This window comes from Apteryx mantelli, chromosome 9 (assembly GCF_036417845.1).
Source record: "Apteryx mantelli isolate bAptMan1 chromosome 9, bAptMan1.hap1, whole genome shotgun sequence".
In the NCBI taxonomy this organism is placed as follows: domain Eukaryota; kingdom Metazoa; phylum Chordata; class Aves; order Apterygiformes; family Apterygidae; genus Apteryx; species Apteryx mantelli.
Window position 1 is genome coordinate 2043131 of NC_089986.1, and position 26563 is coordinate 2069693.

Consider the following 26563-nt stretch of genomic DNA (forward strand, 5'->3'; position numbering starts at 1 on the left):
CTAATAATGCTACTGGGGGAAGTGTGAGATTACATGAGAGAAGATATATATGAATAGAATAAGAATGTATAGGTCTATCCATTTGTCTGGTGGGAGGAAGAAATGGTGCATGAGTGTTTTGAAGTGTGGTGGGAACATTCAGGGCTATATGTCTGCTAATGCTTCTGTTTTCAGGTCTGTGTGTGAGGGACAAAACCAAACAATGCAGTGCTTACTTTTGTGGAATATGATGAACCAAAGCGCTGTTTAATAATAAACATCATCACAGGCAGGAGGGCATCAGTTCCATCCCCCCTTCCTGCCCCCCCCAGGGACTGTTTGTGCGTGCCTGAGTGTCTCTGAGACTTCATGTGTGAGAAGACGATGAGTGTGTGTTTGGGATTAATTAGCTTGAGTTTAGCTGGGTTCATGCTTTACGTGCCTAGGGGCTACCCACAGTCACAGAGAGGGGAGGAGTTTGCTGTTGCTGGCTTGAAATTCTCTCCAGGGGTGATCTTGTTCGTGTCAACCATGAGCAATTAGAGAGATTAACTGTCTTGTTTTCCTTTCTGCCCTAGACTGATTCTTGTGAGGCTCTGGGACATTTGAAAGTGATTTGGAGAGAGCAAAGTCTGTGTCTGATGGACACCGAACCAAAGCCAGCGTGTGTCATGCAGCAGGCTCACTGCCCAGGAATGAAGTGCCCTCCCTCAGAGGACTTTCCTCCTCAGGTAAGATTGTCTGAAAAAATCCCCCCGGTGAAGCCTTGCTTCAAGAAGAAGCAGCAAGTGCAGAAGAGACTGGGCACAGAAACTCTCCGGGCTTTGCGGCCAATCTTTACCAGTTTGCTGGGAGCTGGAACTCTGGATAGAGTCTTTGTGCCCCGAGGCCAAGGTGGTGGTGATAGTGATTTATGTGAACCTGCTGTGAAAAAGGCTCTGGAACTCGGTTCTTCGTGCCCCCAACCAGAAAGTAATGTGACTGTGCTGATGCCAACAGCTCCAGATGTACAAAGTCAACTGCCGGTAGCTCATCCTTCTTCTGGGCATCCTGAGCAGGAGGTTCAGTCAGGAGAGCAAGGCTTCTCATCAGAAACTACTACTGGAACTGCTGCTAATAGTAGTAATGAATCATTCCAGGATCATCCTTTGCATGCACCTTCTAATGATGCTGCAGCTTGTCCGTTGTTCCCAGACAAGATTCTAGAAAGCTATACATCTGGCTTATTCCAAGAGAACAGCTGTCCAATGCAATACATTTTGAACCCAAGTGATAAATTCAGTGCTGGGATATTCCAGGATAAAAGTGAAGAAGCTTCTCTTGATCTGGTATTTGAACTCTTGAACCAACTGCAATATCACACCCATCAGGAAGATGGAGTAGAAATCTGTGTGGATTTTCTGCAGGGCACTTGTGTTTATGGCAGTGATTGTCCCAAACATCACACAGTGTTGCCATATCACTGGCAAGTGAGAAGGACAACAACTCAGAGTTGGCAAAGCGTGACCAATGATTCCCAGGAACATCTGGAAAGACTCTACTGCAACCCTGACAATGACAGGATCAAAGTGAAATATCGGTAGGTAACTGAATTTACTCCCTTACTAGCAAAGCCAAGAGTGCTTAGCCAAGAAGTACTTACGAAATATTCTTTTTCTGATATGTTATATACAAGTATTTTCCAAACCCTTTGGTGATGTTACCTGAATAATATATAACAAGTTTGCCACAGACAGAAAATTCTTGCACACCCATTAAGACTACTGCTAAATATCTGGAAGGTATTATTTGCAGCAGAAGGACTTGAAGCATGTGAAAGGAGAAAACTTCAATTCTGTAAAACTGAGAGAGTCATCAGAGACTGTTGTGCAACACTGTACTTGTTCTTGACATTCCTAATTAGTCTTGTCTCTATATTTGAAAAGCGGCAGGATGAATGAACCTTTGCAGTGCTTGAAACAGGAATGATACAGCAGTGCTTTCTGCCGTTGTCAATCCGGATTGACTGTATGCGTTGCAAGCACAATTTTCATAATTATATTCTAAGCAACTAAAGTTAGGTGCTGTGTTCACTTTCATATGGTTGATAATTTATGGTGATGTTTCAGCTAATTGACTATGAGCAACCTGAGCAACACCTTCCAAAATGCTGATCTACTGTTTAAGTAGTTTCACCTAAAAATGTTAAACTGTACATTAGAAGTCATTGTTTCCTCTACGTAGTAGTGTTTTCTAGTTTCAGAAAATGAGTAGACAAGCATCTTTCAAGTTTCCCTGATTAGGTTCTCAGTTTGGACTAGATTCTGCACACTGAGATCTAAAACAAAACTCCTTTCAACTTTTATAGTTCAGGTTCCATTTTGAGTAGTAATGGAGAGTGACAGTGTTGACAAGATCGTCAGATCTATGTAGTCCGTGTTCTTGTGAGTGCAGGGTACAGACTCTCAGTTTTCTGAGTACCGAATACTTTCTTTTTCTGGAGGAAATATGTAATACAGATTTCTCATATTTTTTCTGCCCTTCCGTATTCTGTAAGCCTCTGGTGCAACTAATTCTAGCAGTAGTCAGGTTCAAAACAACAGTTCCATAGTTGTATAGGAAAAACTTCAAATTTTTCTTTGGCATCTGAATCTTTTTGGATTTTTCATTGCCCCTTCTTCCTTCCACTTTCTGAAGAAGTATATCCCTTCTTCCTTAATGCTTTAGGGCAGAATTATTTTATTTTCATTTATTATGCTGTGATTTCCTATTAGGCATCAGAGACCTAATCTAATGGTTGGGGTCAGTGCAAGTCTTCAGATTGACCTAACTGGATGTTGGATTAGGCCCTAAAACTCAAGTTTTATCAACCTACAGATTCCCATGTGGAGTTCATCCTTTTTGTTGAAGATAATAATACCAGAATATAGATACCCCACACTGAAAATGAAGTAGGAAATAAAATAGATTATGCAATATAGGGAATAATCATATTCTATAGAATTGCCTTGGAAAAATATGCCAATCTCTCTAAAAAATAAAAAAACCATATTTTACAGCAGAGAGACTTCCATTTTTTCCAGGTATTTTAAAAGATTTATGAAAATAGAAATAGCAAATGTTCAAAGGAATAAGACAAGCCCATGCAAGTAATTAAAATCTGAGCTCTGTGCAAGTGAGCAAACAGTTCTTTTTATTTTTCAAGCATATATCACAGAATCCATTGCTACGCCCATGATCTATCTGTTCTAAATTATGGAGTCAAGCATGATTAAAAAGAAACAATGCTTCATAACTGCTTAATCATCCTATCTCCATATTGTAATAAAACTGGCTGAATAGTGCTGTCTGCCTTTACACTTATTTTGCAGATTTCCAGTCTGGTGAGTATTTTGGCATCTTGGTACACTGAGTTTCTGTCTGTCTGAACTGGTTGGGAAGAAACTTATCAGGATTATTGTCAGACACGTTACATTCTGTTACCGTGAATAAAGTCAGAGAGGCAGTATGATCCCAGAAAATCCGGGAGCGCTGGGTCAGAACTCTACTGCTTGTTCCGTAGTCAGTTTGAAACTGTGCTTTTGAAGTAGAGACAGATTCTTTGAATACAAACTAGCATTCCTCTGGTTAAGTTGAACTAGCTATCCAGTGGATGTTTGCCTGACTCTTTTTTCAGGCAAAAGTAGTTTATTGAGACTAAAAATTATTTTAAACATCAGTATTTTCTAACTGAATTTCTGTATCGAGGTGCTGATTCTGCAGCCTCAAATGACATTGTGAAGATATTTGCATTAATCAGTGCTACAAAATCATGCCCGAATACAAAGGTTGGATGTTTGCTATAAATTTATAGAAACCTCTACTCTTCCTGTGGTTATGTAAAAAATTACTGTGGAATTATAAATCGGCAAATTTTGTAACTCTCGTATGTATTTCTTCCCTTGAAAGACCATCAGGTTTCTAGATGAGTATCAATAAGAACCTAGAAATGAAACTTTTTTTTTAAGGCTAGAGCTTCTGATTTCAAACAGTGAATCTGATATTCCTTAAAACTTAGACTTAACATGGCTTTAAATAAGGTCTTGAAATGGAGGAGATGTTTTACTGTGTGTCATAGCGAGTTTTCTTTTACACAACATCTTACATCGTAAGAACCTTCTAAACCTTTAGATGTGGACTACTTGGACTCTGTAGGAGCCTTCATGGAGTTTACTTGTGGTCACTGCAACCTGGCTTTCCGTATATTCCAAGGCGATGTTGTGTCTCCTGGCAACAAGATGCAGATAGCAGCGTGTTGAACCTTGCTGAGAGACTCACAAACATGCTAGAGCAGCTCAGTGTTCACATGGTTACCGCATTATTTGGCTAAAGCTATTAATCTCTTGTGGTCAGACTAGCTTTGCAGGCCTATCTATACAGATTGCATACAACAAGGAAATGTCTGTTCAGCAGTTTGCATGTCCAAGAAGGACCGAGCAGAAGCCAGCCTGACTAGTAACCAGTGGGTGGGAGTTGTTTATTCTCCTTTGTTTTGAATGCAGTTTATGTGGCATAACAACTCATTATTGCAGTCTGTATCCATAATATCATCACTGTGCCTGCTTCAGGAAAGCTGGGCTGTTCAAGAAAGTGTTGGGCCACTGGTCAATTGGAGAATAAGCTCTAAATCCAAATATGATTTTCTTCAGGTAGATATTTATATAAATCTTGCCTCACATCAATGTTATTTAGATGAGTAGTGTAACATAAACATTCAGCTGGTGTTTTTCACCTAAGGGAACATGATCTTAAAGTAGGAAAAGTAGTAAAGCTCGTTTAATTCCTTCTTTGTAATAAGGCCGTCTTGGATAATCAGTTATTGCAGTTTGTCCTTAAATTGAATATATAGATTAATGATAAATTATTTATATTTTTCCTTTCTTAAATCTATGAAGTATTTATAGACAAATATCAAGATCTCTAAACAAAGAGGGGATATGAACTTAAGCAGGTTAAAATACTTACGAGCGCTCAGTTTCCTTCATACGTGTGAGGAGAGGCCCTGGAGAATTTCCAGATTTCAGCTAAGTATTTGAGAGACCAATGCCAAGTACTGCTTTCCAGCATGAGAGTACCCAAGCTGTCATATTTTAAGATGCCCTTTAGTAAGGGGAAATACTTGGCTGCAGAACTGAGCAGGTTTCCCCCCCCACACACCTGTCCAATCATGCCTTTGTTGCTTTTCAAAATAATACACATCATTACTTATTACATTAAGATTTGATTAAAACAACTGTGCGGTTCCTGGCCCATCGGATCCCTCCTTTGGCTGAAGATTGCAGCCCCTCTCTTGACAAAGAGAGGTGTCCTTGTGTGCAGCGGCAATTGCAGCATCTGTTCTACTGCATGTACCTCAGCATATCCCAGCTCGCATGAAACAGTAGCATCTCATAGTTATTTTAATTTTTTATGTAGCAGCACTCTATAAAAATAAAGAAATATCCCTGTATAAAGTGTAGTAGTTCAAACTATGATCTTTTTTAGTCAAGTTCTCTGAAATCTGAAGCTGATGTGATTGTTCAGTTCCTTTTACCCCCACCTACATCTGTGTCTGTGCTAAATAACACATGAATCCTAACATACAATTTCAGTCAAATTTGTCAGAAAAATAAAAGTCTCAAGTGTAGTTAAATTTCCGTAAGTTTTATGAAATTGTTTGGTAGCTAGAACAGAAAGGCCGCAACACTTGCCCCCACTCAGGGAAAAGTAGGTGGAACTCGAATGGCATCTGTTCTGCTTGGCTGCGGTTGACTAGCTGGTCAGTATATATGCATGGTTCTTGGACCAAGTCAAAGTAAATCCTGTCTCTTACCGAATGGAGTTATCAACAAGTGTACAGAGGAACCGGGGAAGAGAAGGAAAGTAAGGACAAAAATAAATCCGCAGGAAACTACTTTTCCTTGCTTCTGGTGTTCATAGGATAATTTGTTTCTCTGGTGCTGTTAGAATGTGCTTACATAATTTAAAAATCGTACAGAGCCCAGTGGAATCATTTCACTCATTCAGGGACTTCTGACTGAGGTCTGACCGATTGAATAGTTAAATTTACAAAGTTATCTTTCTGATCTGCACAGCTGCCACAGTGTATGAGATAACTCATGTTATTGATAACACCGGAGATGAGAAAACAGCTGAAAAGTAGTCTAGTGATTTGTGTGTGGTGTTTGTTGAATATACACAGCTGAATAGTTTAACTTCTTTTTAATTCCTTGCTAGAAGGAATGCAATACAGAGACACTAAATAAAAAGCACATGAAGTGATTTTAGAAGTACATGCCTTGTGCTTTATAAGAGTACATTTCAATGGATTCATATTTGCCCTGCTTTATGGTACCATTTACATATGAAATAAAACGAATTGGCTTCTGGCTATACGAATCTAGGGGAAGTTACAAGTGTTAGGTGAAGCTGTCATAGGAGTTAGTAGCAATCACTTGTATATACCTTTTCTTGTTTCACGTCAGTAAACAGATGACAGTTTTGGAAACAGCTGTCACCTGGCTTCAGGTTGAGGTCAGTCTGTTCTGTGTGTACTTATGTTAATAAAACAGTCCTTTCTAAAACAAAGATTTATAATTGTTTAAAACAGATTGCCCAGACAGGTAATCCAGCAATCACAGTATTGTAGCATTGTCTGCCTGCCCAGCTCATTAAGGATGAGGAACAGAAAGAGTCTGTTACAATTGTTTGCTTAGCAAGAGCAGTGATCCTGGACTTCCTTCTCAGTTAGTACTCATATTTGTTGAAATCGGTTGGAATTTGATTTGAGTAATAATTGCAAAATTTGCTACTTGTAGTCAGATGTTCCAAAGAAGATAACTTTGTTTGGGAAGCCCCATTTGGAGGATGTGACTTGAAACATCCAGCTGGGACATTCAGAAATGGAAACATCCAGAACTGGTGGTCATTAGTGAATGTTAGACTTGACTTGTATATGATCGTGCTATGTAAAGTATTGATTAAATTGATGCAGTTTCATTATTTGTCATAAATCTCGGAGGTATTTTTCAGTAATTAAGTCCTGAAACTGGACTGAATTCCAAAAAAATGAAACAGGCATTTATATTTTTTTGAAAAATGAGGCTTTAGCCTCCTAAGTCACTTAAGTGCTTTAGAATATGTTCCTCATTGCAGCTTTTTAAAAATGAATCTCTTGAGCAGTTTGAAAACCCTGTCCTTTATCAGCTCTATTGCTTGTCACTGAGTTGTGCATGTGCTGTCTCTAGAATATCTGCCGCAGATTCCTGACCCCGCAGAAAATGAAGGAAAAAAAAAAGTTTTTCTGTTCATTACATTTTCAAATGAAGAGGTTACACTTCTAAGATGGTGGAAAAGTCACTGAAGTGATAGTCAGAAACTCTTTTCCTTTTGCTAATATATATATAGCACTTAGTGTGTTTCATTACGGTGTCTTCCAAACACTAAAATAAGTGTTCACTTTTAAATTTTCGTAGGGAGTCAAATGGGTTAGTTGATCCTGGTGTCCTGGAGCAGCAGCAAACTCAGCTTATCAGTTTATGGCTACTTCGTGTGGCTGCAATGATATAAAAATTAAAACAAACAAAAACCCTCTACGAAACATACCCTCATCTGGTGCGGGTAGGAGACCTTTGAAACTTTGAAACCAGCAGTGTACCTCAGACAAGGACATCCATGTTTATCCTCTAGTACAAATAGAAGGTGCAACTTGGATTCGAATTATGAAATATGGTACATGCAGTAATCCTTGGAAGATTTGAATGTGTTTGAAGTCCTCATTGCTACAGATTTTGTAAGAACTTAATAGTAGTTCACGACAAAGGACAATTTTAACGCAGTACCTTATGTCCAAAAGTGGCCCACAGTGGGTTTCTTGGGAAGAGTGTAAGAACAGAACAAACATGCACTGATACTTCCCTGGTACGCTCTCCTGTCTTCCAGCAATCTCTGCCTCTGTGACCTCCTGATCCAGAGATGGTATCTTTGTGTGTATTTTTTTTTTCTGCCGAAAAAAGATCTCAGCCAGACTTTCATTTAAGCTGTCTGTATATATCAGGACCAATATCCCAATAGTTGTTTCAGAATTACAAATATGCAGTTGAGGCTAGACCCTCTCACTGTGTGAAAATTATAGAACATAGCTTTTCAAGCACCCCCATTCATCATTTTTTTAAAGGCAGAAAACCCCCTGATTTTCAACTTTGTTTTGTAAAATATAGGATAAGCAGTAAAACTACTATACTGATAGAAAAAAGTTTTTCTGATGATGGAACATTTAGCTGTGGATGTAAATCTTTCTGTAGCATCTTTATCTTTTCTGAATCTTTCTTACTGTATATGATCTGCGTGGCTTACAATCATAGCTGAGAGAAGCAGTATGACATGGGGGGGGGGACAAATTAAGTAAAATACCAAACTAATTTCCTGTCCTTTCACCTGCCATCCCTCTCTTCAGTTTAAGAATGATGAGATGCTGATAAGATCAAGACTGTAGATCCTATTTACTGGCCTGTGTTCTCATTCTTGCCGTGATGCAAAGAGTGCTGCTGTGAGGGAAGGATACTGTTTCTCTTTCACACTCCTTATAGCAGCTATCTAGGATTTGATTATATTTTTATTGCTAAGTTATGAAAAACTTTTTGAAGAAGGAATGTCACTTCACTCAGTATTAACCAGGTGCTTGCTTATTATTGCTTCCTATGGAGTCAGTATTTGTTTCACTAGGAGAAAATTTGGGCTGCTCTTGTCTCAGATCTGATGTTCCTATTTCAAACTACCAGTACCTTTGCTTGGAAAGAGAGATCTTATTAAGACAATATACCTTAAGTGAAATAGTTTCAGACAGCTCTGATTTTGAACACCTCTGGAATTATAAACCCCTATGATGACCCAAAGCTGTACTACAGCCAACAACTCCAAACTGTTTGCCCCAAATAAGATGAAATGTTACCAATTTTCAGTCACCAGAAAGTGTAAATGCCTATTTTTTTTTATCTCTTATGGTAACGGAATTTGATTTAACTCATCTTGCAAACTTAAGCATGGGAGTTCTTCATACCTGTTTGCATCTTTTAAGTTCATCTGTTCTCTTGAGTGGTTTTTAGATTATTGCTATTTCAGAGAGGAACTGGTTTAGTCATAGAGAGAAAATCAACAGTTTCATCATCTAAGTAGTGTTTAGCTCTCAATCTTGCTTTGCATCACAGCTGTTCTGATGGGAACTGAGTTTCATTTCCTGTACAGACCTTTGTTGATCGGTGTGCTGCTTTTTTTTCTTTCTTTTTTTTTTTTCCTGAACTCTGTGGTAAGATTCATGACATGTAACTGAACTTAGGAGAAGAGTTTGAAACCACATGCATTTTCATAGCATTTACAAAAAATATTTTTCCTGATCATCTATTTGTACGTAAGATATACAGAACGTTTGTATTATTAAATGGAAAGAGCATAGAGGAATCGCACATTAAATTTAAGTTCTTAAGAAGAATGCAAGGAAGAATGAGTCCAGATCATCCTTATTTTAGCAGGCCACATTCATCTAACAAAAGACCTCAATGTTGTGACTTGCTGGTATGGGTACTTACCTAGTTCAGTGTCCTGAAGGAGTTATTCCATTGTGCTATTTCTTATAATAAGGGTACAGAAAAAAAGTAGCTTATTCTGGGGACCAGGCTCTGTTTTTGAGAACGTCTGTGAAATTTTACTTTGAATTGCTGCTGTCAAGGTGTACAGGATTTGGTTTTCCTTGTATGTTTGCTTTATTCTTAATAGGGTTCAATATGTTCATTCGTTTAATGAAAATAATTCCATTGAACTGCTTTATATAATAAACAGAGATCTTTATTTGTTTAGTCATTGAAGAGAAATTCTTAAGAAATCTCTGTTCCCATCTCTGTCATAGGTTCTCAGTGCGACTTTGGAGAAGCTATTTAAGTCTCTCTCTGCCTCTGTCTTTCCGGGGTAGAATGGAGGTAGTGACTGTCTACTTCAGAAGCAGGATGAGGCAAAGTTTTACGGTGTTTGCAGAGAGCTTTAGTGTTTTCAGCTGGAGGGTGCTGTAGAAAAAAAGCATTGTTTTTCTTACTAGTTTTAAACTATACTGAAGGCTGTTCCTGCTGCATGATGCAAAGATACGATGGAAATAACACTTTGCCCCACCAAGGTATTTGAATAAATTTCCTGCTTTCCCAAACATCTGACAAACTTTAGTTTTCATCATCTTCTTTTCCACTGTTCTCCAGACACTGATGCTTCCAGATATAGACTTCATAGACTACAAGGAACAACACTAGAGAACTTTTTGTCTCCTTTACCTTACTACAAACTGCCTTAGAAAAGTATAGAGAGCATTGGACTCCATTCCGTGGAGCTCATCTTTTGGAGGCAATTCAGAGGAATGGTTGGGATGGGTCTGTTTCATCTCTGCTCACAAGAAAAGATTTTCACTCCTGTTTTTGTATGCATTTCTTGTGCCGCTGTCATTGTCACAGCGTTCAGGTGTTTCATCACCATTGTATGTGAGCATCAACTTGTGGTTCATTTAGCTGTGCAATTGCATGACCATTATGGGCTACTTGTTCTCTCATGTTCCCTTCAGGGAACAGAACAGCATTCTTATTTTTCTTGAATCCTAAATTTGGGGTCTTTGTCCCATATTTAGGCCTTGGGCAGTTGAGAGGTACCTTTGTCACATTTGCTCCCATCAATGGTATCTTAAAGTTGAAATCACAAATTTAATCATGCAATCACCTGTTGTAGTCACAATTCATTTCTTTTCATGGCTTTGCATTATATAAGCTTGCAATAGGCTTTTTAATATGCAGAGGACATGCTTTAACTGAAGAGCTATTATTAAACAACTTGCTGAATATCTTTTAGCATTTCTGAGCATGAATGCATGAATGCCTGTACATGTTATAATTTAAAAAGATGAATACTTATGAATTGTATGAATGTAGAAATAAATCATTAAAGAATGTAAATAAACATTGAAGTAATGTACATTTTACATAAGTCAAGGTTTTTAAAGAAAGAGTATCTTTATTCCCAATGATAGGAAAAAAAATCACACATAGGGTGGGCACAAAGTCTGGTTTTCAGATGTAGTCACTCACATGCATTTGTCTAAAATTCTTCAGCTCTATAAAACAATGCAGTGTTATTCCAAATGATGTTAGGTAGAAAATGCGTCTGGAGTTTTAAGTGCTATAGTCGAAGTATTCAGGGAAAAACTAAAATACTGTTGAGTAGATTTCAGAATGTTTAGGTAATTTGGTCACCCAATTTTCCATAAAAATTATTGGAAAGTAGATTCTAAGCCCTTCACTAACTTGGAAAATAGAAATACTATTTTTTTAAAGCTTTTTAGTTTAGCAGAAGTTTTAGTTTCAGGAAGATTCTGCTGTGTTATATTCTGAAAGAAATTGCTGAGCCTTTTCCTATGCACAGCTATGGGAAATGGATAGAGGATGCCATACCAATTTTTGTATGGTATGTGACTCAGAAAGATCTTGACCACATTTTTTTTCTTCAAGACATAATTGAAAAGAATGGCTTTGGTTTCTAATCAGGAATTCTTACTATCAGAGAAACTTTTAAGTAAGCACCAGGTAGTAACTGCACAGAACTGGCGTCCCCATCTTTTAACTGCGGTGATACATTAGTATTTTACCCAAGTTGCAAGAAAGCCTTAGATGCGTGGGAGTCTCGAGAGGACCTTTGTTCTATTTGTGTAACAGGCAGCCACCAAAGGTGGGTTGCTTAGAGAAACACTGTGACCTTTACAGTCAGATAAATTGATCCTTTCCATTTCGAAAGGAGAAAACAGGAACATTCAATGTATTGTATTCAAATTCTTTAAATTCAGGCTGTACATACGCTTTCAAGAATGTTTGAAGGGGTAATAATCCACTCTTGCTGCTCGATGCCTGTGTTCTTATTGCAGTGAATTGTCAACATGTGTCACTGAACAGTGGCCATTCGTCCTCAGTTTGCTTAAAGGGGAGATGGATCTGATAAAGAAGAGGCAGAAAGCAGTGAGCTACAGAAACATTAAAAAAACAACAACAAAAAAAACCCAAACAACCAATCACCAGACAGAATTGTTGCATTTTTAGTAGTGAAAGAAATAATTTGGCAAGTTCAATACAAGTTTTGCTGAAAAAATGTTTAGCTTTCAGCAAAACTATTTTCAGTGTAAGCTAGCATTAGCTACCAAAATTGTAAATCTTGAATAGAGTCTTACAAGATGCACAGGTGCAAATTCAGCTGTGGATGGATTTTATTTAATGTAGGAAAAAAAATATTGCAACTTGTTTTACTGAAATTGTATGTAAACTTTTCCTACTCTGGAAAAGAATAAATTGATTTTTTTCTCATTATAGCACTACCAGAAGAAAGCTACATGTAAAACCCTACAGTTCCCCACTAGTACTGCAATTAGAAAATGTGTGCACTCAAATATGCATCCATTAAGCCAGATTTTTAGGAGTTTTATACTGAAGATCTGCTTGCTCTGCAGTAAAAGCACTAGGAAAAGCAGTCTCATAGTGTGTTCATCTCAAAAAATGTTTTTCCTTCACGCAGTTCCCTCATATAGCATTATTTTGATTCTCATTGCTCTGCTACATAGTTACATCTGCATGCAGGATTCTGTATTTTAACACAGTTAAGTACATGTTAGAAATATCCAAGTCATGTATCAGAAGCCAGCCACTTTTCAAGTACTTGTGAAGTTTCTTTTGCAGTATTCAAAATTTTAAGGACTTTTTTCTTAACTTCTTAGGCTCTTAACCAGTATGTGATTACTTTTAAAAGGGCTCAGCATGCTAGTGGTTATTTTTATTATGTATAGAGTATAGGGAGGGATATTTCAATTTTCAGATTCCCTTTACTTTACACTGCATTAATAGAGCTACTGCAAACATTTTTCATCATCTGTTTCACCATACCACATGCAACACACAATTATAATAACATTAACTAAAACTCTGGGTTACACCTTTAAAAGAAAACAATTCACATATAAAAAAGGTTTTGTATTTCATTTCAGTTTCTCAGAGATCAAAGTTTTTGGAGTAGATGGAACCCTGTTATGGTATTTGACTTGAAAATAGAATGAAGTGACAATGAATGCTCAGATTGCGCGTGGTTTGTATTAAGAATTACCATCTTCCTTCTTGTTTCGTAAAATATACAGCATGGTGTGTGGGGGATTCTTGATTCAGGACTTGGATTGCTAGGTGAAACAAAAAGAACCCAGAATCAGTGATTCCAACTCTTCACTCCAGAAGAATAATATGAAACAATATCAATCTCTCAAAACTTGCTTTTCTCAAAAATGGTAATTTTATTAGGCCCTGAAATTCAGAATGATCAGAGCATGTATGCTTTGATAAGAAAAAGCAAATGCTTTTAAAACAGCATTAAAATATATTCATGAAGAGATTCACTCCAAATAACATGCTTATGGTGTTGTCTGCAGATACTTCAGATAATAATACAGCTTGGTATTTCAGAGAGATGATTTCCTCATGATTTCACACATTGTTTTCAAATAATGTAGATTGTAGTCTGCTGTTATGGAACAAAATGACTACATACCAGTAAGGTGGGGTGATTTTGCTATTATTTTTCACTGCAGAAAGTGTGTGTATTTTATTTTAAGCCCTACATTTAATTTTAGTGTTTTCATACTGGTCATTTATTTTGGTTAGCGCTGGTTTACTTTTGAATAAATCTGTCTTTTATCACTTGTATCTGACCTTTGTCTTGTTCGTCCTATTGTTATGGAAAATACAGACTATTACCATTAAATAAGACTGGCTGCAGAGAAGCGTTTTCTTGAGTAGCATGGGTGTCTGCACCATTCATTGATGAAATGTACTGTGGAATGTCAGCCTTAATTAGTATATCAAACTTCTTGTGGGTAGGATGCAGCATTGGTGAGAAGACATGAGTTATTAGACTACACCTCCTACTCGGAATAGTTGTTTTGTTTCCGTACTTGTATTCCGACCGTAATGATTTTGTATGCCATTGACGCAAGCAGGGAACAAACTGTTAAACTTTCTACAGATTTTGTGCTATAGTGTGTCATCTTGACAAATTTTCATCTTAATTAGTGTTGTTATATGACAGTTTTTAGAGAACCATGTTCATTGAACTGGCAAGATGGTCCTTTTGGATGGTAACTTGCCAGTATAAAGGGGAAGAAAACTGACTGCTTGGAGCCATTCTTACTGCATGCAGGTTTGTTCCTGCAGAGACCAAAAGTTCTCAGTCATGTCCCTGAAACGAACTGGCCAGAACTCATCCTGCTTTTCACTTGGTGTTTGGGCTTTGGTGGAGATGAACGAAGAATGTTTTGGGGGTGTTTTTTCCCAAGATTTTAAAAAGTAACTCTTGTATTTGCATTTTTAAGACATTTGATGTAACTTTTGAGACTACTCTTTCTTTTAAGTCTATATTAAAGCTTATTGAAAACAAAGAGAGCAATCTAAAGTTCCCTCAGATAACATTGGATCAATTCCCCTGACTGTGAGTCCACAAGAACAGGCCACGTTGTCCTTTCCTGTATGTCAGGAAAGTGATTAATACTTCAAAATGTGGTTAGCACTTCACAGATCCAAATGCAATTAAATGATAATAGATACTAAGAACAACTAAGCACCTGCAACTCCTATTGAGAAATGAAGGATAGTTGCAGCTGATCATCATGTTTTAAAGTCTGAACTCTTCATTAGTTTTCTGTTAAAATGCTGTAATAAAACTCTTCAGTGATTGTAGCAGCGACAGTGTGAAATAGCTAGCAAAATTGCAGCTATTCTCAAGCAAATCAGTATTCATAAAGTCCTACAGATGTTTAAAATAGCTGTCACTTGATGTGGCAAATTTCATATACAGTACTTCAATGTTTATGATATCAATGTACCAAAGTTTTTAAAATAAACTATAGATTTCAAGTATCAGCTTTATTTCTGCTTAGTGTTAAGAATTCAAAGAAAATATTTTATATAGTTTCAAAAGCTGTATTTCCAGTTGTCAGAAGATTAGCTGCTAATGAAAACCAGTAAGCTGATGACTTGTAAATAATCTGTAAAAGTAGAAAACTAATTATGTAAACAGCATTATTTTGAAAATATGTTAATCCTAGTTATTCTAAAAATTGGCTTTTATAAGGTATGAATGTATTACTTTCTTTTAATTTCTTGTTTTAAAGTCTTGTTTGCTAGTAAACCAGGGACTTGAGATTGTCTAATGATAAGCATAGTTTTAGAACTCCATGCTTTACTTAAAGAATTTTTTAATTTGACTTGTGTCTCTTATCACAGACTAATAAAACAACATTAGAAACTGTTTGCTGAACTATTCTAAAGTCACTGTTAAACGTGACTTCTTTGTAAAGGAAAAAAGGAAGCACACTTTTATTTTCTTCTTTAGATAAAGGATATAATCTCCGAGTCTTAATCTGTAGCACCAGTTTATGTCATGTCCTTTTGAGATGCCAGTCACTTTACATGAAGTTGCCTATTAGCGTTGATTTTGCAGTGGTGATACAGTTAGCTGGAAAACAAGCCAATATTCCTCAGCCTAAGCTCCATAATAATGAAATCACTTTTTCTTTTCATATTATGCCAGTTCTCTTCTGTTGCATGTGATGAAAGATAAATGAACTCTCTGGTGGATAGGCAGCAGATGCTCCTCATCTGAAGACATTTACATTTTCTTTTCTTCCCTGAAGCACTAACTTTCGCAAGGATAACCTTTTGAATAGTATGTGGCTACTTCATCAAATATGGTTGTGTGATGTATTCATTTAGATAGTGCGCTGAAAATGTCAAGGATATGTATATTAATTTTTCAACAGTTCATCCATAGTGAATTAATATCACTGGACTAGGAAGACTGGTTTTTGTTGTTGTTTCTCTGTGCCATAGACCATGTTTTTTCACCATTGTCTATAGAAACCTCTTAAGAGTTAGTCTGCCCTGACTATCTTGTATGTGTTTAGTGCAGAGAATTTCCACTTTGCAGTGAAGAGCAGGACGGTCTTTGAGAAGGGGGTGGAAGCACTGCTGCCCTGTCATGCATATGACTGTTGGTGTTCTCTGAGCTTTGATACAGTGATTGGACCCTACACCCTCTTCTCCATAAAAAGCATAAGCAGAGTTAGGCTCCAGGCTCCACTGCTCTCCACGTTGACAAGTCAAAGAAGGGGAAAGAGGTCTTCAGTGTCCTACTCTAAGTACTTGGGCCTGTGTGCCCAGTTCAGGCTCATGGAACATCTTTATGGTTATTGGGGTTGTGTGACATGAGGCTCAGGATGCCTCTGAGGAGGTCTAAACTAACTGTAGTTCTGAATGTCTGTTTTGATATCTCTGGATGTTTTTTGAGTGAATTACAAAAGGTGAGAATTCTTTATTTTTCTTGTTCTTTCCAGGGGACATGAATTTTGGGTGGATTTGAATGTTATGAAATTATATGAAACTGTTGAGTTTGACCAAATGCGGAGGCTGTCCACACCTTCTTGCCCTAGCTCCAGCTCCAACTACTACACAGTCTGGAAATACTTCTGCAGGGACCACTTTGGTTGGAGAGAATACTCTGAGGTATTTAACACATTCCAGACTCATGCTTTTGGGTTATAATGCAAAACTGCACTAGCATTTTATCCTCAGGTGGTCTGAATATTACTTGGTCTCTGCTTAAAAAAAAAGTAATAGCTCTGTAAGATATAATATGTCCTTTATTTGGGACCACTGCTTTTCACTGACAGGGAGATGGATAGTTTTCTGCCCAAATGGGAGTCTAATCTATAACAGACCAAAGATTTTGTCTCGAAGTTATTTAAATTCACCCAACACCTTATGACCATGAAGAGCTCAGCCTACAGCCAAATTACCACATGTTCTGTTGCAAAGGGTAGATGTAGAAAGCCTCTGGAGAACAGAGGTTTGGGAGTGATTTTAAAATATTAATCCAACTTTTAGGAACATACTGTGCTGTATCATCTAGGAAGTAGAGGCTGAGTGACTAACACTAGCAAGCTGAAGGTAGGGTTTAAGTATTTTCGATGTGACCATCTACCATCCTTGCATAGTTTTCTGGTCAACACCCATTCGTTTCAGTTTAGTCATCTGGGGTGGAGTATGGAATTTTAACTGATGGACTCAATCATGCAGTCTGGGCACCCAAACTGAGTTAATGTGAATCTATTCTGCTGCAGGGGGGAAATTGTCTAGAATTCTTCTTAAGCGTTCCCTGCCATTCAGAAGGAATGCCTGTTCAGGAGAGACAGCCCTCTTTTTCTGTTCGTGTGAAAGATGGCTGAGCACAGTCTGAACCTGTAGGATTACATTTATTTTTGTCTTGAAGAGAAATAAAAATGGCTGTATCTGACCGGTTTTACGGAACAATCCAGTGTTTCAGTATCATTTAAAGATGCTAAACCTCCAACATGTCTCCAAACAGTGATTTCAAAATGCCCTGGTACTCAGAAAGTGGAATTAATTGCTTCCAATAAAACTGTGGACTATTTGTAAAATAGGTTTGGTAATATTTTTACATTTTCAGTCTGTTTTCCTCTAAAGTCTTAAACATTTAGGAAAGTTACTTAAATAGAGTTATTTCTGAGGAAGATAGTTGAGCACTTCAGTATTGAACATGGTTTGCAGAAAAAGCAATAGAATCAGAGCTATGCCCTGCTGGACTGCTCCATGAATTATCCTTGGTAACATTTGAGGCATAGAAGGTGACTCAAATTTGAGAGGAAACTGGCCCATGTCAGCTTCAAGAAAGTCATTTCTAATCCCTAGAAATCTGGTTTTAAGACAAGGGAGACAGCTTTCTGCAAGCTTCTTAACGCTGACATTTAGCTTTTTATTTTTTAGCTTATTTATCTGTCCCCCAAAGATATTACAAAGTAGGATGTGAACATCCAGAGTCATTTGCTGTCTCATAGACCATGTTATACAATCACCTTTAATAAATGGGTCAATCTCTATCCTAAAAGTAGTTACAGATTTTGGTCCTCGCTGCTCCAGTTGAAAGGTAGTTCCAGAACTTCCATACACTAATAAGTGGGATCCTTTTCCTAAATACCTGTGTTAAATCTGTTCATCTGGCAAACCTGTTTCTTTTTGAATATGTAATTTATGTTGTGCATGTTTTTGTTTTCTTAATATTTCTCAAAACAGCCTGTTGTAAGACTGATAGAAGAAGCCAGCTGTCGGGGTCTGAAAGAGGTTCGGTTTGTTACCTGGCATAATCAGTATATCTTAAATATCAAAGATGGATTCCAACAAAATGCATGCTTCAGAAGAGAAATCAAGAGGAGACCCCTTCTTCGTTCATGCATTGTGCTGATGCCATTTTTACAGTATGTATCCCAGCAAAATGAAAACTTCGAATTTCAAATGTTCCTTCATGTTGGTCTGTCCGTTAGAATTGTATTCCTTAAGATGTGGCAAGGAAATAGGTATCATTGTCTAGAAAAATCAGAAGATATAATAAAAAAAACCCTCTAAGTCATATTCATTTCATGTAACTATAACTATTTGCAAATTTTGTATTTAACCATATGTTCTTTTTTCCAGATCAGTAGTTACTTGTCTGCAAATATGGGTCCTAATTCAGGAATTCCTGTATAGAGAGAGGTTCTGTGAGCATATGTTCAGTTCCAGTAAAAAGAAATGGGATATAAGTGGTTGAAATTTTCCTCAATCAAAATCATGGAGTTACTCCTTGGAAAAATTCCAGAATATTTGAACAGTTCAGCAATAGATTACTAAATGTATAGAAGTGACAGCTTTGCCCAACCCCATCTTTAGGTAGCCTCCTATAAAATGAAACGCTGTTACTGTTGATTAACACTTCGCAATACTGTTGAACATTTTCAGTGAAGTAAAGAATAAATTTCAGAATATACTTAAAGCTGTTCTCTCTGGTTGTCTTATACAAATTGTAGATTTCCTTAGTCACAAACTAGAAATGTTCAGTGAGAAATAATGTTAGTTACTTTCACAGAAATAGTAAAAATATTCAGCATCAGTTCTAAAGTGACTCTTGACATAAATAATGGATATCAGCCTAGCAATGAATTCAAAACAGCTTGCAGATCAGAGCTCACGTTATGGTCCAGGAATGTCTTTAAGGCTTATTTCTGCTCTTCTGTGATCCATACAGCAGGACAGAAGTCTAAAGAAAGGTGAAAGCTGATAATCATGAGTCCTTCTCTCCCAAAGGCAGAAATGCATTTGTATAGAATATAACAGGGGCTGATACACAGTGGGCAGACTTTCTGTAAGTTCCTTAGGATCAATGTGAAGAAACAGCTTCCAGTCAGTTCTGGCCTCACACTTAGGACTGGACATGACAAAGTGATGCTTTGGCATTCCCAATACTTTGAGGTCAGATTTTGCCCAAAAATGGAAAATGGGACTGAACTCTATGTCAGAAAGTCTCACTGAAAATTAACAAAGCAAATCTCTATCTAGAAAGTCTTGACCACAAAATGGAGTTGACTTTATAATGAATGTAGTCTGAATTTTAGCTTGTTTCTTAAAAACTGTGTATATATACTGTACTAAAAAACAAATATCCTGTTGTGCATAGCCTTGTCAGTAGCACAGATTTGGTAGAATATGTGAGGAGCCTTGTAATCCATTCTCCTTTGAAGTCCTCCTACTGCAAACTGGGCAGTCCTGTTTGGAAGAACATCCTGTATGCCACTCTCAACAGCTGTTGTAGTTGCTCAGTTACTTTAAAGATGTCAGTCTTAAGCCATCATTTAGTGTATGCTGCAGCTATGGGAAGCAAAGTTGGCTAAATCCTGCCCTAACTGCTACTAGAAGTCAATACCTTCAAAAATTGTCACTCAGGGTCAACAGCATGCGCAGAGTGATGTGACTTCTGGATGTCTTGCTTCTGCCGGTGTAGTTTAGGGCACTCTCACTTTGCTGCTAGATGGCACTGGTCATAAGTAACCTTTAACAAAGGAGGCTTTCCACTCTCCATGTGTTCTGATACAAGCTAGAACTGTTGAGACAGAAGGAGGAAGTGGAATCTTATCCCCAAAGTCAAAGGAGGACAAGGGTGAGAGGCCTGCAGCCTCAAAGGAAAGCTTACTAGGTGAGAACTTGAGATCTCCATGGGTTTGAACCAAGCATCAGAACTTCTGAAATATTCCCTAAGTCTGTGTTTGCATAAAATAAAGCTTATGCCATTACAGTCCTTCTGTTTTGGGGCGCTTTTCCATTCCCAGTTGAACACCTTATCTGAAGATCCATGACCTCCAAGGCTTTCACAGTTCTGGCAGCTACTCACTTACCACTCTTCAGGAGAAACATAATCTGAGGAACTCCTTACCACTAGGCTCTGTTTGTTATTTGAAGGTTATAATTTACCTTTTGGGTCTCGGAACATCAGAAATACAGATGTACTTTGTTTGTAAAACTGTTGTCCAGCTTTCTGCATCTCACCCTCTTCAGTGATCACCAGGCCATCAGCTGTAGGTCCCATAAAAATGAATGTTCAAAAACATTTTATAATTTTCAAGATCAGTTAAAGCATTCCATTGTTTTTATTTGTCATCGCAACTGGGGGTGAACATATTCACCCATCAAAGGCAAAGTGAGGAAAGTGTTGCATTGTAGTCATTTTTGATTAGAACTCATAAAATGCCATTTTTGTGATCTCACCAGCACAGCTGGAAACATTATTGTTAGAGTCCAGTAGTTAGGAACATATTGTCCCGTTAGCAAAGGGGTGGAAGTCATTAGTCATTAAACTGGCAGCTTGGCATGCTGGGCCAATCAAAGGAGATTTAGCTGCTGCATTAGGGCTCGAATGCTCATTAGCTTGCTGAATTGTTACAGCATCTAACTGTGAGGTGAAAGTGAATTTGGTCAGAGCCTCAAAACAAGTTGTTGTTAGAAATATTTTTAGCTACGGTCTTACAGGAGGAAAACCAAAAATTAGTAAAGAAATACTGGGAGGATGCACATGAAAAGAGCAAGCACGAACTTTCTGGTTATAGCAGTTCTGATTCTGATCTTAGTGAAAAATAAAAATTTAAGGTATTTTCCTGATGCTTGCTAACAGCGACTGTTTTACTACAGTTTAAGTCTATGATTTTGAGAGATGCTAAACTCATGTAACTCTAGCTAACTTTAGTGGACCATTGAGTGTTCTACACCCATAAGGGTTTGACCATAACTATTTAAAACAGCTATAAAATCTATAAATTAAGTTCTGAAATTTCTGTTGTTCTTCAGTAAACCTCATTCTTATTTTCCTTATACAAAGACCTTGTAATTCTCACTTAAAAATCCAGCAGTTCTTAGCAGGGGACAACAGAGTATTTTAAAAACTGTTAAGATTTTGCAATAAGGTATGGGAGTGGTCTTTAAAAAGTCAGTATTGGCCCGCACTTATCACATAGTTACACCTGAGGTTTCCTCCCCTCCCCCAAATCAGATATAAAATTACAAATGAATACTTGAAATAGAAACAGTGGTTAATGTGTGGTAGCTGACAAGTGTTGACTTTTTAATGGCTCCCTCTGTATAATAGATCCTGACAATTAATTTAAACTAGTCAGAATAAATGAACAAAGTGCACCTAGGGATGCAATGTTTTTTATTGTGTTCTCTTACTAATCCGTAACTTTTGCTGATGTGCACTTCGTCATTACTGTGAATGAGTAAAGTTCTACAGTAATATTGTTACCCATTGACTTTAGGAGGAAAAAAACATAATAAATAAAACCACATTATAACATTGTAGCTGCTATTTCAATAATGATTATTAGAAAAATCCATATTCTGGGTTTCTTTTAAACTATTAATAAACATAGATGAATTTTGAGTTCAGTTAAATCAATGCAAATCAATTGAGGTCTCCTTTTAGTTTTGTACAGCAGGTGAAAGCCCTGTGAACAAAATTTTAAAGAGTATTTGTGCTCTGAAGAGTATAAGTGGTGTTACAGTTTACTCTCTCTGATCCAAAGCAAATGTCTCAATTTAAAAATACCTTTTTTTTTTTCACAACTTTTTTCTAGACCTGAAAAGCTCAACCTGCAGTCAGAAAATCACATGAAATTATTTCTGGTTCACACAAAAAATCACACAAGGTTCTTTCAGGCTCACATATCACCAGCACTAAAGATTCTGAAAAGAGACCTTAACTGATATTTCTGTAGTTCAGGTGTGAACAGCAATAGATTTGTTATCTATCTATAGTTACACTGGCTCTGCAGAGAAAGCAGGTTTAACAAGCAAGGAGAATCAGAAGTTCCTCTGCAATTGTTTCTCAGTATACCTTAAGGACAGATTGGTTGAGTAAGGAAGTACCAATTTTGCATAGCTGTTCAGATAGAATCATGTTTGAACAGAAGAAGGTTGATTCTAGAAGATTGGCTCTGTAGAAAATTTGCCTTTTGCAAAACTTTGAGATTTTATATAACCCCTAGTAAACTTACTTTCTGCAAAGATAGAGGGTCAAGTTTGCCTGTCATTCCTATGTGCTAAATCCAATTGCATATACTCAGGGAGGCAGGATTTGGCCTTGGAGTTGTCAAAACTCAGCTTGCCTAAGATGCCTACACAAGTATTCTCTTTCCTCATTTTCTCCTGATCAGAACAGACTTTCTCCCTACATTTTGGTTTTGATATGTTAGCAGAATAAAAGTGACTTGAGAAATTTAATGAACATGGTTAAGATCAGCTGTGCCCCGCACAGAGAAGATTTGCACTTGCATCTTTCAAGTCAGGCAGTGGATATCAGTGACTTCATGATCTTTCCTGAGCAGAGTAGAATTGTCTACTTCTGATTGTACTTTACACATTCTCTTTCATTATTGGTTTGTCCTGGAGTCAGGAGCAGCTTTTTTATAAGAATATTTTGGTAAAATAATCATCTGGTGAAATTTGAGATAGTTCCATTTATTCTTGCAACTTAAAGGGACCTTCACCAGCTTGCAGGAGCTGAAGATCTGTGTACTTGAAGTTTGAAAACCACAGCCTGAATCTGCAAGCTTTACATGTTCAAAGTATTTTTATTGACGTAACAGGGACAATTCCAGTAAGTAAGGATTATTCAGTTGAGTAAGGCTTGCTTGTTCAGATTTTAATCAGGTGAACATAAGCCATGGATTCCATACTCTTTATCTAAATTTAGCAGGTATTGCATGTAACGGTTCAAAAGCCTGAAACATTCCACAAAGGTTTAGTTATATTAAGAATGAAATCTTGCCAGCTCCACAATCAGTGTTCAGATCAACTTGATTTTACTATAGTCAGTTCTCCTCTTCCTGGCAGACATTCTGCTTTTCTGCCATGGCTGTTACAGGCAGCAGCTATCCTCCTTCTCCCTCTTCTGACTGCTTACCTGGCAGCATTCCCAAAAAGGAGCGGCTGGTCTATCACATGGAAATAAGCAACTGCAAATGCAAATCTACGTATGGCCTGTGCAAATGAAAATAAGAGAGTGTTCCTCAGAATGACACTAGGTAGTACTAAAAACATATTATGTCTTCTTATACATAATGTAGCAAAATATATGCAACTTTTGCCTGTAAAGTGTTATTAATTAGGGTCATTCATTATTTATACTGTACAAGAAGGTGTGTATGTTTCTACTCCTTGTATGGTATTCTAAGCAAATGAGGTCAAATGTTGACAAATTAATATTCTTTTCTTACGCTGTATGTGTTATGCTATATGTTAAAACCATTAATAGGTCGTAGCTAATTTGTAAAATAGTTGTATATGGTAGCATTCAGCCTGCACTCTAGTTGTATAACCACCACTCCTGCCACCAGCCCAGAATGTGAATAATGATGATGATGATAGTAGGCTTTTAGGTCACCACCAGTCAGTACAATTTCTGTAAGTGGAACTGCATCCATGAAAGCCAAAATGTTGTTATTAATTTTAATGAATGTAGGAGCTATTAAAATAGAAGAAATAGTTGGCATGTTCTTTTTAAACAAGCATTAAAGATATGTAAATTGTTACAGAACTAAAGAGCAGCAATTGCTTAAGATATGTTGATGACTAAATAAACGTAATTTGAAGGTCTTCTGTTTGTGAACGTTTAAGTAGAAACTCTTTCTCCTTCCCAAACTAGGACTTTAGGTGGCAATTCTCCAGTACCCTCTCCACCAACTGAACCAGTTGCTTCACAAGTCTTATCTCCAACTGCTGTTACCTCTCCAAACTTCTACCCTGAGACTTGGGTTAGTATGGATCCATCTCAGGACTTCATCCAAGTGCCTGTTTCAAAGGAAGATAAAAGCTATAGAACCATTTATAATCTGTTTCACAAGACTGTGCCAGAGACCAAATACAAAATTTTGAAAATTCTGAGAGTGCAAAACCAGTTTCTTTGGGAGAAATATAAAAGGTAAGATAATGCAAATATCATTTTTTTACAATAGTGGGGAGGCACTGTAAAATTAATGATTTTGGCTGTAAAATATAAATTGATCATTAAGCTGAATACGTAAACTCCGGATTTTCTGAAGAAAAGCAGTCTTCAGTTGAATAACTTTGAAAAATAAATATTGCTGATTGCATGTCCAGAAATCTCCTAACAGGTTTTATGTGCTATTAATACATTTATAAAATACATTTTCACAGAAACTTCAAAGTAAATCTAGAGTGTCTAGTTGAAAAATATAAGGATGTTCTTTCCGTTCACTTTCAAGCCAACCGAGGAGGAACCATCTTCATCAAATGAGGCCTATTTTAAAAATAGCCATTGGTGTCTTGGTTCCCCAGAACATGGCAACCCAGGGTCTGACAGTGCTCCAGCAAAGCTGAAATTCTGTGTCAATCAGTTCCATCCGAACCCAAGATGATGTGTTTGAAAGTTATCATCCATTGGTCATTTAGTAATTGATATGAAATTAGATTTGTGGATTCTCTGTCCCTTCTCAAGAAATGCAAAATCTCAGGAGAAACCAAAGGATGGGTTGTGTGAGCACAGAGACTTACAGTATCAATTCTTACAGTATTAATGCCGCTATAGAGAACCTTCATCCCCCCTGTCTGACAGTAATATCTCTGTAGGGTCTCTTCTGAAGCCACAGTAGGATTTAATCCTTGCACAGACATTGTTTTTGCTCTTAAGAGGAGTTCCTTCCACATTCAAGGTGACATCCAAAGATAAGCAGGCACTTTTCAAGCTTCTTTGCCTCTGCTGCTATACAGATGACAGAACTCCAGCCTCCAGCAGTAACATTGTTCAGGACCTTTCAAAAATATGAAATGCACACAAAAACTTTATTTTAAAACAGAAGACCCATCCTGTTATACATGCAGAAATATTCTCATGTCTCTCTTACAGCTCTAGTATTCCAGAAGATAATACTGATACTTTGTACTTTAAGAACTGCAGTGAAAATTCATTTTCATGTGCAGAACTACAGTGAATATTCATCTATGCTTCTCATTTTCTATTCCAGGAAAAAGGAATATATGTCTAAAAAAATGACTGGGCTTGACAGAGTAATGAATGAAAGGCATTTGTTCCACGGCACCTCCCAGGACGTAGTGGATGGAATCTGCAAGCACAACTTTGACCCACGTGTCTGTGGGAAGCATGCTACCATGTTTGGACAAGGCAGTTACTTTGCCAGAAAGGCAAGCTATTCTCATAACTTTTCCAAAAGGTCACCCAAAGGAGTTCATTACATGTTTTTGGCTAAAGTACTGACAGGAAGATACACAGTGGGCAATCACACCATGAGGAGACCTCCACCTGTGAACCCTGGCAGCATTACTAGTGACCTCTATGACTCTTGTGTGGACAATTACTTTGAGCCTCAGATTTTTGTCATTTTCAATGATGATCAGAGCTACCCTTATTTTATTATCCAATATGAAGAAGTTAGCAACACTGTCTCTATTTGAAAATCTGTGCTGCTAAATTATTCATTTTAATAAACTCTATTATCTGACATTTGTAGCAGTTTTTGTGGAAAAAATTTGGACATTGTAGAACTGATTAAAATTACTTGATTGGAAGGAAGGAAATCTCAAAATACAAAAAAGAAGATCTGAAGTGACCAATTGTGCACTTGCTGTTTGATTATGTATGTGCAAATTGTAAATATCTTTCCGTTGTTTGTAGTTGAAAATCTCTGCCTTTTGTTATAAAACACTGTTTATTTATGTTAGTAAATATTCATGCTTAAAAATGTTTGTGCATATAATTTCAATTGTTATGTGTATATTACAGTGGCGAGAAAATTGTTTGTGCCCTGATCTTGAAATCTGATGAATAGCCATTTCTAAATAATCAGAAACAGATAAATTTTGCCCCAAGAATATTAAATAAGAGATTCTTCCAACCATTAGTTTTTATTAATTTATTTAGAGAGCTAAGCAAAATTTACATGCAGACAGATGGAGGGAGATCACAAAACTAACATTCTGCTCGTACTTCAGATTATTAAACACAACAGTACAAATAAATGCATCATTTTCTGACATCAGTCCTAAATAAAATTAGGAAAAGGTTAGTATGGAATACAGTCCATGAGGGTTTAAAGCAGTATGGCTTCACAGCAGCTTATGGCTCA

General features: G+C 37.2%; 1 protein-coding gene across 3 annotated transcripts in view; it reads left to right on the forward strand.

The window, feature by feature from the left end:
• TIPARP (TCDD inducible poly(ADP-ribose) polymerase) overlaps positions 1-26179 on the forward strand; it is a 45875-nt gene extending 19696 nt beyond the window's left edge. For 2 of the 3 annotated variants that reach the window (XM_013958016.2, XM_013958007.2), the window contains exons 2-6: positions 558-1558; positions 16418-16586; positions 18174-18355; positions 24106-24381; positions 25445-26179. In XM_013958016.2, the coding sequence (XP_013813470.1) occupies positions 621-1558; positions 16418-16586; positions 18174-18355; positions 24106-24381; positions 25445-25892 (2013 nt within the window). In that variant the 5' untranslated portion in view covers positions 558-620 and the 3' untranslated portion in view covers positions 25893-26179. Of the gene's footprint in view, positions 1-557; positions 1559-16417; positions 16587-18173; positions 18356-24105; positions 24382-24617 lie in introns of all 3 variants that reach the window. The other variant, XM_013958026.2, reaches the window with a different exon arrangement.
• Positions 26180-26563: the final 384 nt, after the last annotated feature.